Genomic DNA, 14,896 nt, shown 5'->3' with positions numbered 1-14,896 from the left:
AGTGTCGCCTATATACATAAACAGTACCAAAGACATCACCTAACTGCCTGTAACTTCATGTTATCCTGGTACTTTCACTGTATCACACTTATTATTTTATAAGAGCATGGAACTGACTGGACCTCATTCTCACCCTATCATCCTCCACTGGTGCCCCGCTAGCGTATACCGTTAGGGTAGACGGCTGCACCATTACATTATAGAAGAAATTAGATTCTATAATATATAGAGATAGAGAGTGTCAACCGTCGCCTATATACAAGAACAGTACCAAACACATCACCTAACTGCCTGTAACTTCTTGTTACCCTGGTACTTTCACTGTATCACACTTATTATTTTATAAGAGCATGGAACTGACCGGACCTCATTCTCACCCTATCATCCTCTATAATATATAAAGAGTGTCAACCGTCACCTACATACATGAACAGTACCAAAGATTAACCTAACTGCCTGTAACTTCATGTTATCCTGGTACTTTCACTGTATCACACTTATTCTTGCTCTTATAAAATTATAAGAGCATGGAACTGACATGACTTCACGCCCATGCTATCATCATCCACTGGTGCCCCGCCAGCGTATACCGTTAGCGCAGGCGGGTGCATCATTACATGATAATGCAAAACAAAAAACAAACCTGTAAGTTCCATTTAAATCCAGCACCAAGTCGTATACTGGGCGCAGGCCGCTTTGTTGGAGGTTCGCCATCTATAAAATAAAAGTTAAAAATAAAAAAAAAATAGATACCGTAGTACTCTGTGGATAGATGGCACTCCAAACCAAAGGAAGGACTTATGGAGCGGCTGAAGGCCAACTCCCGCCTAACGGATACGACTTTACTCTGAGGGCACCGCTAGGCTTTCGAACCTCGGCTCAGGCTGTCGTAATTTCGATCTCTGTGTATAATTAGGGGCCCCCAATGTTAAGAATAGTCAAGAGAACATTTTAAGTACTGACATCATATGTGGCTGTTTTTTAATGTAATACTACCTCTTTTTGCGTAGTCAAGTAAATTGGTTATGGGAATTTAGTTATTAAATATTTTTGAAATGTTATCTTATAATTAAATGCATTAAGGTATATTTTACACAAACTCGTCTGCGTGTGTACCTCAGTCTCACCTCTTTCAGCAAGCAGCTTGCTTTGTAAGCTGTTTCGGTTGTAAGGTGCAGATTAGGAAGTGAAATTACAGGATAAGAGGCGTGACAGCTTAGTACTCTGGAATGGCGGCGCATGTGCGGTAGCACGGGTGTATATGCATGTATATGAGTTAGGGTTTCTATTTACTATAAGCCGGGGCGTATGGTTGTTTACTTATATTAGTGTAGGGTGTATAAACAGAGTGTGATATTACAGAAAAAGTACCAGGACTACATGAAGTTTTAGGCAGTTTGAAGTGTATCCCACTTCAAACTGCCTACAACTTCATGCACATCCTGCCAGTGAAATTATATAACTTAGAGTGATAACGCATGAATGATATCACGGGTGTCACATGATAACGTGATAAAGTCGTTTATGTACATCTATTTCTCCTGTTAAACTTACTTTGTTAGATGTGTTTCGGTTGAAGATGAGATATGGCAGTGGAGTTACAGGGTATGAAGGTATAAGGGTAAGGAGGGTTTCATAAGTGGTATCACGGGTGTCACATGATAACGTGATGTTCGTAGTGCTGGTCATGCATATAGGCGACGGTCACCACTTACCATCAGGTGGGCAGTTGCCATTTTATTTCTATACATAAAAGTACAGTAATACAATGAAAGTACCAGGATTACATGAAGTTATAGATATTTTGAAATTACTATATATACATATATATAGAACTTAGAGTGATAACGCATGAGTGGTATCACAGGTGTCACATGATAACGTGATGTTCGTAGTGCTGGTCATGCATATAGGCGACGGTCACCACTTACCATCAGGTGGGCAGTTGCCATTTTATTTCTATGTATAAAAGTACTGTAATACAATGAAAGTACCAGGATTACATGAAGTTATAGATATTTTGAAATTACTATATATACATATATATAGAACTTAAAGTGATAACGTAACGTATCACAGGTGTCACATGATAACGTGATGACCGTATTTCACGTATATAGGCGACGGTTACCATATACCATTAGGTCAGCTTGTTTGCCTTTTTTTTCTATATATAAAGGTACAGTAATACATTGAAAGTACCAGGATTACATGAAGTGATAGACAGTGTTCAGTGGGGTAGTGGTTGTACGGCCGTCATATGACGAATTGTTCATGACGAGATGTCCGTTCTACTGTTCATGTATATAGGCGACGGTAACAAATTACCATCAGGTGGGACATCAGCTTAGGTAATTACCGTTAAAACAATATGAAATTGATATAGCTTTTTTTTTACATCTTACTAATATTATAAACGCGAAAGTTTGTGAGTATGGATGGATAGATAGCTGGGTGGATGTTTGTTAGTCTCTCACGCAATAACTACTGAACTGATTTTGATTTAACTTCATAGTAATATAGCTTATACATCAGAATAACACATAGGTTATAAATTTCATGCGTGTGGAAACCGCGGGCACAGCTACTATACAATAGATACACGTTTAGTGGTATACCTTATTTTATCAACTTTTGTTATCTTTGATATGCAGAGCATATTTGTACGTGTCATATGGTTTCAATAAAAAAAAAGTATTTCGTATTTTGAAATTTCGAATTAGGCCAGGGTAAAAAGAAAATAAAACGTTTTTAAATTTAGAATTAAGATCAGAGCGGGAAATAAACAAATGGCGGACAGGTTACCGTTTTAACAAAAAAAAAATGTATTGCTTACTTTCAAATTTCTAATTAGGCCATGGAAAAAGGAAAATAAAACGTTTTAAAATTTAGAATTACGATTAAAGCGGGAAATAAACAAATGGCAGACAGGTTACCTTCGTTAATCTTCAATACAGTGTCTCCAACCTCGCACATTTGAGAAATTATTGAAAATAATTCGAAATATTACAAAAAAATATTATAAAATCGTTCGTATAAACTATTAATTAAATAAATATTCAGAATTGCTTTCGATAAATTACAAATTTTATGCTAGGAGAAACACACTGGCCGGTTAGTAAATTCTGTTACAAATAATAAAAATGGAGGGTAGAAAAAAAAATAAAAAAACAATGACAGGCAAAAGAAAGTTAAGTAAATACACCAATAGAGTTTATATTTTTTTCAATTGTAATGATAACGAATTATTATAAACACAGAATTATTTGTTATTTTTAATAAATGATAAATAGATCTATATTATATTACTGTATTACGTACGTATGTTACAATTTGATGAAACAAAACGCAATTATGACATTTCAATAATGTTGTCAAATATATTTTGAAACTTTAATGTCACATCTACAAATTACACTGTGTCTCTCAAATCATGACATTGGCAAAATCACCGATCAAAATTGGTGGCGGCCATTTAAAATAAAGAAGACAAAAATAAAGGAAATAAATATGAAATTGCCAATAGGTTGTAATGTTGTAAAACTACCGGTCAATGATGACTATGTTTGATCTCTATAAAAAAATTATGCTACAACAAAACTGATATTTGTTTTTTTTTTCTTTTGGCTCCCGCGTATTATTTAGCTTGTGTTATTGTTCTATGAACAAATTGCATGTGTTTTTTTTTATTGAGTTTTATGGCTCTGGATACATTCATTATAATACAGAAATGTTACGGAAAATTCTTGTTATTGACGTATGTTGTATATTGACTTTCTAACATATAAAATCTCGTGTCGCGGTGTTTGTTACCAAACTCCTCTGAAACGGCTTTACAAATGTGCCGTGCGAGGAATCGAACCCGCAACTATCGGTCGTAAGTTAGTGTGCTAAACCGTTAGACCCTAGTTCCTTCCTCCCGTCAAATTCAAACAGAGATCGAAATTACAACAGCCTGAGCGGAGGTTCGAACCTAGCGATGCCCTCAGAGTAAAGTCGTAACCGTCAGGCGGGAGTTGGCCTTCAGCCGCTCCATAAGTCCTTCCTTTGGTTTGGAGTGCCATCTACACTCGCCCCCTATCGTCCGTTGAAGCTATAGGCCAGCTGCGGCCAACAGCATTAAAGTAGTCCAAAAAAACTAGGTCTTTAGTTATGAAATGTATGTACGTTTAATCTATACATATAAATAAAATTGGAGTGTCTGTAATATTGAAATAACCGTTTTTTACTACATGCATATGAAAATAAATACGGTACATACACCAAAATATCATTTTTTACAATTTCTGTCTGTTTGTTTCGGCTAATCTCTGAAATGGCTGAACCGATTTTGACGGGACTTTTTTTGGCAAATAGCTGATGTAATAAGAAGTAATTTAGGCTACTTTTATTTTAGATAAATTAAGCAAAATTCCACGCGAACGAAGTCGCGAGAACAGGTAGTTAAATTCAAAGTCTTACATACATGAGTGTCCGTTGTGTGGTCTCTTCTGTGCCATATACTCTTCAGCCGGCATCAGGAAGTCTGTTGTACTGCTGATGTCGTTGTTTGAATCCTGCGCAACCAAATCATTACATAGTATAATGCCCAATTTACACTCAGCCCGAGTGGGCAGGGAAGTGAGCAACGCAAGAGTGTAAACAAAGTGGAAACACTTCCGAGCCATTGGCGCTGCCACTCGTGCTGCCACTCGCGCTGCCCGGCGCTCTCTAGATAGTCGGTTTTTCGTGCGCAAGTCAAAGGACTGGCAGCGTGTTTTTACATTCAGCCCTCTCGCTCAGATGTCGCCCGGCTATATTTCCGGCAGCGCGAGTGGTAGGGGAAGCGGCTGAATGTAAAGGCCAGCTGCGACCAACAGCATTATATCTAATATTATATCATTTTAGTAGACCGAAAAAAAAAATTACTAATGACTGACCCATTTTATGTGGAGTATAGAATAGAATAGAATAGAAAATCATTTATTCAAATAAACTTACATTGAAACACTTTTGAATAGTCATTACATTTTTTTTAATCTACCGCTCGTTCGGAAAGCTGTCTTCACAAGAAGAACGAGCAAGAAACTTGTGTGTTGCTCTTTTAAATAATTAATTCTTACTTACAATTTAAGTTTAAGTGTGTGAATACAAACTACCGATTAGCACTAATTCATTGAAATAATAAAATAAAAAAGAACATTCAATACACAACAACTGGTTAAACAATTAATAGGAGGAAATAAGTCATACTATCTATTGATGCCCCTTATAAAAGTATCAGCATTGTCTATTGTTTATGGTCTGTGAATCCTTATCAGTGTTGTAAGAGACATCTTTGTTTCTATACTTGAAATTCATATTCAGTCAAATTAATTTGTAATATACATCACTAGCTGTGCACGCGACTTCGTCCGCGTGGAATAGTGACCTTGTCCAAATAAAGAAAAAATAAAAAAATTCATTGTCCTAGCTTCGTTCTTATGACGTAGGCGTCTAGAAAGAATTATGATAAATTCCATCCCTAAGGGAATAATATAACGCGAGCGAAGCCGCGGGCAAAAGATAGTTTAATATAAATTATATGCTTGTAATTTTTTTTTGTGTACAATAAAGAATAAACAAAAGTACTTACAAATACTTCAAATGGATCTGAAACAAAAGAAATATATTATGAATATGAATACTCTTATATTTATAACTATTTAATATATACATATAAATAAAATTGGAGTGTCTGTATGTAATATTGAAATAACCGTTTTTTACTACATGCATATGAATATAAATACGGTACATACACCAAAATAACATTTTTTACAATATTTGTCAGTCTGTTTGTTTGTTTGTTCCGGCTAATGTGGACTAATAACCCCATTACTAGCAAAGTACCATGTTACACCTCCATGTAGTTCCTCCTGGAAATCATCACGATAACTTCATGCTAAATTTACCATGATGGGCAAACTGACCTGACCTCATGCTCATCTTATAAGGGAGTTTATACCTCCACTCGTGAGGGGCACCCCCTCCAGTGTAAAATATTAGCACAGGTGAATGCACCATTCCATTATTCACAAGAAAAAAAATGACCCACAACTTTGTGCCTTCCAACATAGGCTCCAGCTCTCCAGCTCCTCCAGCTCTCTCGATTGACCTTATGTAACCTTATTTCAGGAGTTAAATCATATTTACTGAGCAAAGCCTATTACTCACTAAACAATTACTTGAATGAGGAGCGTGCATGGCAATAGTTGTTCATGTTCAGGATTTTCATTTAATGTTAGACATAGACACCTATATAAATACGTATGCATTGTAAATAAACTGGATTTTATAAAAAAGGTAATTCAATTGAGTTTCTTGCCAGTTCTTCTCAATTGGATCTATATACCGAACTGGACGGTAGGGATAAAAAAATTATAATGTAAAAACTTGACGTTCATAAGTGGCTAAAATGTCCTACATGAATAAATGATTTTAGAATTTTAATTTGAATATGTAACAGGTAGAGTGCCACTCTCAGTAGAGCAGCTCCTCGCTCTTAAAAGTCAGTCCTGTCTGACTATGTTGGTAAAATATATAACGCCTTTTCTGACCATAGACTTTTACTGCACTCATTCTCTATATAAACTACTAGCAGACCCAACCATGTGTTGCTGTGGCTAAGATTCTTGAATAAAATAATATTGCGACTATAAATTGAGATGTAAGCTGTCCTATCTTTGTGCAAATCAAATTTGCAATCAGTTCAATAGTTTATGAATGTATTGTAGACAAACAATGTGGCACAACATTTATAATATATAGAGAAAAGTGTGTGACTTTTATTCACCCCTGTCGGTGCAATTTTCCCAAAAAGAGGCTCAACGTTTTTGCTTCACATAAAGATCATACATATTCATCATGTTGACACATTATTTATCTTTTCGTTGTATAATGCAATAATGCAAATTGGTCAGCAACACGCACGTAACACCCCTGGTGTTCAGGCATCCATAGGCTACCGTTTACCATCAGATGGGCCGTATGCTTATTGGCCACCATAGTAGTATAAAAAAAAATATTCTGTCTATCTCCTATAATTGTTGCATTTTTATATGATTTACTATTTATAACCACATCCATATTTTTGTGACCTTGATTAGCACACAATGCCATAAACCTCTCTTTACCGAACTCTATATACCTAATATTAAAAAACAAATTAAAAATAAAATAACATTTAAAAAATAGCGCGAAAAATCCATGTTTTATTTCGCACCATTTTTATCACTTTCGTTTCCAGTTTTCGTAATTAATAAAATATAAATTAATCATAAGACTGTATTTAAATGGAAAACTTACCATTTCTCGTGAAATCCATTGTATTGCCTTTTCTAATACAAATATTGTAAATAATATCTCTATTAACGAATTTCCACTAAAATTTAACCATACACTCAATAAAAATGCTTACAAAAGATAAAGAAACTGGTTTTGTGTTAAATGTATATTATAAATTGAATATATATTCAATTATATCAATAGAATAAAATAAAATAAACATTACATATTGTTCGGTATGTTACAGTAGCAAATATTGACGTCCATCTGGAAAATTTCGAAATTTCTGTCCCCGAGCTGTCAAATCTAAGTAAATAACAAGAAAAAGGTACAATCAGAATGAACAAAAAAATCTATATAACGGAATGGACGTGTTAAAGGAACACATCAGAAGAAAAATCAATATAATTTTTAGTTGCGTGTGTGTTTATAAAAATAATTATTAGTGCTATCATGAATTAGCCATTTGAAAATATTGTATATTTAGTTTTTTTTCTTTAAAAATAATTGCCAATTTTTTATAAAGTAACTACGATTTAATTTTTGAGTGAGCGAAACTTGGCATACCTACGTCCGCCATTTTGAACAAATAGCAAAATGACGGCCTCCAGCCAAAACGGAATTAATCGATAGAGGATTGTTTTAATAACAAAAACGCGTTATTTAATAAAATATCTATAATGTCGCGTTTTTGATATATTACAAGACAAAGACTTATGTTCACATCCAGACATGAGAGTAAAAGAGACAGATGATTTGTTGACTAATTATTCGTTCCTTCCGTTCTCGTCACTCATTTCAGTCTTCATTTTTGTTTAGTTTGCCATTGACTATCAGAGTGTAAACATCTTATTAGCCACTTTATTTTTTTTTACATTAGTACCATGGCTGACGGCGAACAGCCTAAAAAATGTTTTTTCTGTGGAATCAGCACAGGACCTCGTACCAGACGGAACGCACCTTCAATACGTACTTATCAACTGACAGAACGCTATTTGACCACTCGTCCACACATTTTGGCCTATGCCCAACACATGTTTGATGTATTCAATGTAAGTATACTGTAATTCTCTACCCTTTTAGTATAATATAATAGTTACATTACCTATTCCGTTTTACATGAAATAGATCTTGCCAAATTGCCACCACAGCTTTCGAAATTAAAAGCAAAGATCTCTAAATCTATAGAGGTTGTCTATGCCTGAATAAAGCTTTTTCAATATGGCCGAATAGGAAACAGCTGATTGTATACTAAATTGTCTAGAATTAAATACCTTACTTTAATTTTTTTAAATATGTTTAGTGCAATAAAATTAATAAAAGTAATTAGATATTTAAAATCTATTTTATTTTAAAATTGTGTTAAGTATTTTCTTTACTGTTCTTGAAAACGTATTTTAAACTATCGTCATACTCGTGAACGGGTGCTGCTTGTAGATAGCGGTCTGCTCTAATCATTATTGAATGATTTACTTTTTATTTAGTTAGTGAAACAGTTAATTCATTAAAATATTATTTAATGAATTAGTCCTATTTGGTAGTTTGTGTTCCCACATTTTGACTTAAAAATATAATGTTACAGCATTTGTTGAAAAGAGCAACACGCAAGTTCTCGCTCGTTCTTCTACCGATGAGAAAGCTTTTACGAATGAGTGGTAGAGTAAAAAATAAATATGACAATTCAAAAGTGCTGAAATTTAACTTTATGACTTTTCGCCTTGTATTAAAAAACTAGTCGTATAATAAGAACATTTAAGTTCAACATAATTTCAGTGTCGCTTTTTATTAGGGGCCGTTCAAGTATTACATAAGCATTATGTGGGGGCGGGGTCTTTGCTTTGCTTATTTTGGATGACATGGGGGGTGGGGGAGGGTAGATAATCACACATCATCGGTTTTATTTACTTTTTTATGCAAATGGCAACCCTCACATTGTCTCTGCTAAAAAACAATACATGAATTGAAAAATAGGAGAGGGGGTAAGAGCTTTGCTTACTTTTGCTGACAAGAGGGATGGGGGGGGGGGGGTAAATAGGGGCCTGAAATGCATATGTGAACTAAATACAAATAATTATACATTATTCCATACAGATAACTTGGAACGAGATCTACTTCTGCTTTTTTATTAAATACTTAATTTGATCCAGTACATATGCGTACAATAATAGAAGTTTATGCTTCAAGGAATTGAATTTCTGATTTCTTTTCTACATAAATTTCTGAATATATTACATTAAGATTCACCGTAATGCTATGAATGGGCAGCGGTGGGGAATATGGATGGGCGGGGAGAGCAACACGAATAGTGAAAATAAGTGTTGATGTTAAAAACTACACCGAAACTGTGGTGTAGTTTTCAAAGTCTACCTATACCATACCTACTCACTAGTCCTAACATCTGAACGAAATTTCTCTCATCATCATCATCATCATCATCGCAGCCCGGAAGACGTCCACTGCTGGACATTGGCCTCCCCCAAAGATCTCCACGACGGTCCTGCGCTGCTTTAAATTTCTCTCCCTGCTATGCAATAGACTTTGTGTTCGCACGGTGAATCCAAGGAATGCTAACAATATCATCTATCTCATTACAGATATCCGAAGACGACAAAGCGTGTCGACCCTGTACTCAGCGTGCCGAGCGCTTCTATAAAAAACAGCAAACAGAAGATGCGCGACGTGATATAGCAGTTGAATATGTGTCATCTTTATTGTCGGTTGAAGTATCAGATCAGTCACTAGATCCAGATCCCTTAACATCACCGAATAGCACTGCTGGGAAAAATAGTGACAATGAAGAATCCTCCACACTTCAAGAAGTTAATGAAGCTAGAAATAAAACTCAAAGACTAGTCATTAATGGCTTCAAGAGATTCTCCTCTACTTCTACTTATTGTATAGTCGCTGGATGCAATAAAAAGGATTTACATAGAATTAATAATGTTCTTAGGACGTATATACTGTCATTGAAAAGTATTTATGTGCCCAGCGAAGCACGAGTATGCTCCCAACACCAGGAAGGACAAATATGGCAGAATATAGAAGAATACAGCCGACCTATGCACAACAACTTCAACAGTGAACAAATTAGAGATATGTTGATATTACTGCAGAAAAAAGCGATAACTTTTACAAAAGCTGAGAAGCTTTAATGACTGTTATGTTTGTAAGGATATCTTGAGATATTTAAGATGTTTAAGATGTAGGAGAACCTACTTAATTATATTTTGTTAATGAAAATCGAACTAATGATTTAGCATCATAAATGTGAAATTCCTTAACTGTAAAATAGACTTCTGGAACGGAACTGTATTAGAAATGTAGTAGTAGTAATACATGAGGACCCTAAGCAAAATGGCGCGTTAATCGCAAGGTTAACAAAGAAAGATATACACATTCGTGAGCGAGGTAAATGTGTGTGTATCAGGTAGCAATATTTGAATGCATAGAGCTGTAAACACTCATCTGTCGTCTCGGTGACCTGCGACATGTATAGGTACTGGGGACGAGGAGAGCATTGCTTCTATGGACATAAGAGAGCATAATTCTAAAATCAAAAGTGAGGATTCCTACAGAGAAGCATATAATCTATTCTGCCGGGAATCCTCTTACAGATCATCTACATTCTGCATACAACGCCTAATAAAAAGGGCGAGCATAAAAGATCTCCGGTGCTACAGGTTTAAAATGAACGTCCAAACTTATAAATAAAAAAATAAATAAACAATATGTAAATCGACTTCATTTCGATTGATATATGTTTAGCCCAATAATATATGGAGGTAAATAACCTCCAAGGAATTGGCATAAGATAAGGTTTAACTTCCCCAAAACAGATGAAGGAAGGTATAAATAGATGCCAGTCTATTTTCCGTTCAATAATGTCAGATAATTTAAAAGAGGTAGTTGTACCTTCAAGGAATTGGTATAAAATAAGTATTAACTTGCCCACACCAATGAAGGTAATTTTAGATAGAAATGCTTTATAGACGCACTTTTACATAACTACGATCATTATTATAGTGTTCACTTATTTGTTATTTATGTCTTCTTGTATGTAAGTTGTTATCGACATAATATCGGCTCGTTAGCCATAGCTCCACGTCTTTACTCCGCGGTGCTTGCGCAGGGAATCCCTTCCCTCTTGCGCACGGCGGTCCGTGTACGCTCGGCTCGAGACGATAATAAACTACTAGTGTTTCCACATACACTACAATTATGATCAATATTGAGTACTGTTACTGACTTGAGAAATGCCAACAACAGTATCCCCATCAATATTTGTGTACCACTTGGTACAAAGAATGACTTCAACATCGTAAATGCTAGAGATCTGTTACTCATATTCTATAGTTAACATATATCAAATATGATTTTTATATAAGCATTAACCAGTCCTCATATTATTCGATCCAGTTAGACTATTGTCTATTGCAACCGTATTCTGATTAGCGTATTACCAAAGAGGGCAGGACCTGGAGCCGTATGCGTTAATCGAACGGTCTCATCATCCGATTGAAGCTATTAATGTGAGGCCAGATTTAATGTATTAAATAAATTAAATCATTAAATCAGACGTTTAATCTAGTAGTACCTATTCTAAACGCAATACCAAAATCAGTGGCAATATTGGCGGAGTTGTAGTGGGGGTGAAATCGGTTCAAAAATAGACTGTGATTTCGCTACACATGAGATCTACAGGATGCTCCCTACCACTGTTCCATTATTATCCCTGTTTTTAATGTTATTAGGCACAGAATTATATATACAAAGTTTAAGATTTTCGTTTGATTTCGATCTCCACATTGTTGCGTAATTTTTCGGTAATTTGTCCCAGAACGTTATCTTGAACACCATTCTTAGGGGACTATGGTTTATAACCACCTCGGATATCCATCACTTTTCGATTTTACCCACAGTACGAGAGGAGCTTGATAGCACATGCTCAAAACAGCAAAAGCTCAAAAGCTCGGCTGAATGTCCACCCCAAAGAATTAGCTCAGAGATTACTAACTGACAACCCCCCCAAAACGCCTGAAAAGAACACATCCACTGGATTTGGATAAGCAACACTCCAGTTCTTAATTCCTGAACGTATGCCGGAGGGCGTCACTAAATATGAAGTCTTGCACTCAATGGACTGCAGACTCTCATTGCCATTTGCTAACCAATCCGATTATAGTAAACATACTGACCACGGAGAAACAAGGAACAAAAAAATATTCGATACTTGAAAATAATTGTGAACACAACACAATTTACATAGTTTTACAGACATCCAGTGGCGTAACTACAGGGTGGCAAGTCGCCAAAATGCCACGGCCCGTAGCCGAAATTCTCCTTGGTCAGAGGAGAATCCCAACTCCCAACATTTATTATTACACATCTAGTACACATTTGTTAGGTCCTTTATTTAGTTTAGTTATGGACTCAAGTATAAAATGCTAAGGCCTCATAAAGAACCTATAACAGCTATGGAGATTTTAGGAGATGAATTCGCCACAAGCCTCAAATGGAATAATTACACCACTGAACCTGTTCCAAATCATGTATTTGTTTGTTGAAAACGGAAATGCATTGTAATTATTAATTTTTATTCTTTGGTATTAAAAACTTTATATATATTAGTGTTCTAGAATACACAATATGCCTAAATTAATTATTAGTAAGTACATGATTTATATATGTAGTACATTTCATACAATTTTGTTCAGACAGTTAAATATTACTCATTAAAAAAGATCCATATTTATATCCTTAAAAAGTTATGTCATATATTACTTTTTTTGAGATTCTATTTCATGTAAGTATCAATTTCTGTCTGCTTCATACTCATTAACGAGTAAACAGGTAACTGTAAGACTAAACAATTTTGATAAAATTTTACATTTGATTGTATCATGAATAGGATATATATAGGATACATAGATACTTTATCTCAAAGAATTAAAGCAGACAAAGTCAAGAGAAACTGTTAGTGTTATAAATGTCATGTTATATATGAACTTGTGTTATGAAAATTTAAGTAACATTATAAATGCAAGAGTTTGTGTGTACGGACGTTTGTTACTCTGTCACACAAAAATTACTGAATGGATTTTAATGAAACTTTACAGTAATATAGCTTATCCAAGAGAATAACACATAGGCTATAAATCTCATGCAGGTGAAATTGAGGCACAGCTGGTAATTTCATGAATCCACTTCATTAACTAATTGATTATAGTCCACTTCGAGGGTCTCTCACATCTGCCTTTATCAGGACAAAGTCTGTTAAATGTAGTGCCACTATCAAAACCAAGTATTTCTCTCTCTTCCTGTATCCGGAAAGTAAAGGTGCTTTCATGTGTACCAATGAAATATGAACTATATGCACATATGATTTGGTCTATTATTGCAATACCCCCATCTTTAAAACTCTCTATATCTTTTCTACTTGGCAAGTAACTATAGACTTTATATCCTAACTCGGAAAGTTTATATTCCAATTGTTTGAATTCTGAAGCCTTTGCATCTGATGCTATATAAACTTTTTTAATACTTGGAGCATGTTTTTTAAATGCATTATCAATTTGTATAGCAGTTCCTGCTATTGATGGCACATCACTACTACGACTGTATGCAAAATCTTGCCGTCTCCAATGTATGCTAATATAACTCTCACATTTATCATTATTGCAATCCAGGTTTTCTGAAATATACTCTTTGGCCACTTTAATAAGGTCCTTATTAAATTTCATACTCTTACGGCAATCCCAAAAAGTTTTTGTACCATAACTATCATGTAACGGTATCTCTCCATGTGCAAACATAACATTATGGTCCTTCGGATGTTGTAATATTAATTCCCATAATTTTGAAATTTTTCCCTGAAATCGTACGCAAACAGTTTCACCCACAGTTATGTTGTTGTACCCCCAAAAATCACCACTATAATCACAATCCTCAACTATCTGCCACTTTTCATAAAAAACACCATTTTCAAATGGATCTTCGAAGTTTAAAAGCACATACAATGTATCAATATGTACATTTTTTCTTTCACTGAATATTTCGTACAGTTCCAAAATTGGCGCGAAAGTTTTTAAAGCGTTGACGTCAAAAAATGCACGCCAAGGAATAGGTTCGCTCTTCACCGTCGATCTCCAATGATATAACCTATGAAATGGCGGCAAAATTAACTTCCAATTCTTTCTGCCGCGCTTTATTGCCTGCGATAACATAATAGCAAACCTCATGTAAACATCTCGTCTTAAATTAAACCCTTCAGGTGGATTCACATCGTAAAATATCAACTTGTCTGTGGTAAGCGTGAGTTGATTGTCACAATTATTTTTATTTATATCGCAATAACCTATTTCGGAATCGGTGCCATTAGCGATAAATAGTAAGCTGGATACTATAAGAAATAATAAATACATATTTTGATAAATTTCATTAGTATTTTCAAATAAATGGAGACAATATGACTGGACAAGCTAAAAGATTGACATTTGAGTGACATATTTATTGACAATGCAGACTGACTGACAGTGATCATCTGCGAGTGTGAAAATTGTTGCACCGGGTGAACCCCTTCGCCCCGGCATCA

At 35.0% G+C, this 14,896-nt stretch overlaps 3 protein-coding genes across 3 annotated transcripts in view; 1 reads left to right on the top strand and 2 right to left on the bottom strand.

Moving 5' to 3' along the window:
* The window catches only part of LOC131840660 (double-stranded RNA-specific editase Adar), a 74,720-nt gene extending 67,358 nt beyond the window's left edge, over positions 1-7,362 (bottom strand). The window contains exons 1-4 of the mRNA XM_059188836.1: positions 7,327-7,362; positions 5,615-5,631; positions 4,466-4,556; positions 644-714 (exon numbers count right to left, since the gene is read on the bottom strand). Coding sequence (XP_059044819.1) covers positions 644-714; positions 4,466-4,556; positions 5,615-5,631; positions 7,327-7,345 — 198 coding nt within the window. The 5' untranslated portion in view covers positions 7,346-7,362. The remainder of the gene's footprint in view (positions 1-643; positions 715-4,465; positions 4,557-5,614; positions 5,632-7,326) is intronic.
* A 573-nt stretch (positions 7,363-7,935) lies between these two features.
* LOC131840736 (uncharacterized) lies at positions 7,936-11,558 on the top strand. Its single transcript, XM_059188928.1, has 2 exons — positions 7,936-8,357; positions 9,900-11,558. Exons 1-2 carry the CDS (start codon positions 8,190-8,192, stop codon positions 10,455-10,457), a joined length of 726 nt encoding a protein of 241 aa, XP_059044911.1. The 5' UTR covers positions 7,936-8,189; the 3' UTR covers positions 10,458-11,558.
* Positions 11,559-13,346: 1,788 nt separating this feature from the next.
* On the bottom strand, positions 13,347-14,769 carry LOC131840711 (GDP-fucose protein O-fucosyltransferase 2). Its single transcript, XM_059188901.1, has one exon. The coding sequence runs from the start codon at positions 14,724-14,726 to the stop codon at positions 13,518-13,520; it is 1,209 nt and encodes a 402-aa protein (XP_059044884.1). The 5' UTR covers positions 14,727-14,769; the 3' UTR covers positions 13,347-13,517.
* Between the last annotated feature and the right edge of the window lie 127 nt (positions 14,770-14,896).

This window comes from Achroia grisella, unplaced genomic scaffold (assembly GCF_030625045.1).
Source record: "Achroia grisella isolate CSIRO2021 unplaced genomic scaffold, CSIRO_AGI_Agris_v1 utg149, whole genome shotgun sequence".
In the NCBI taxonomy this organism is placed as follows: domain Eukaryota; kingdom Metazoa; phylum Arthropoda; class Insecta; order Lepidoptera; family Pyralidae; genus Achroia; species Achroia grisella.
Note: the sequence above shows the minus strand (reverse complement) of the source record. Positions and strands in the feature narration are given on the sequence as shown.

Bases quoted from the DNA above. Each gene is read 5' to 3' on its own strand.
- LOC131840736 (XM_059188928.1), top strand. From the start codon at position 8,190: ATGGCTGACGGCGAACAGCCTAAAAAATGTTTTTTCTGTGGAATCAGC. The intron at 8,358-9,899 runs GTAAGTATACTG...ATCTCATTACAG, and splicing joins ACATGTTTGATGTATTCAAT to ATATCCGAAGACGACAAAGC.
- LOC131840711 (XM_059188901.1), bottom strand. From the start codon at position 14,726: ATGTATTTATTATTTCTTATAGTATCCAGCTTACTATTTATCGCTAAT.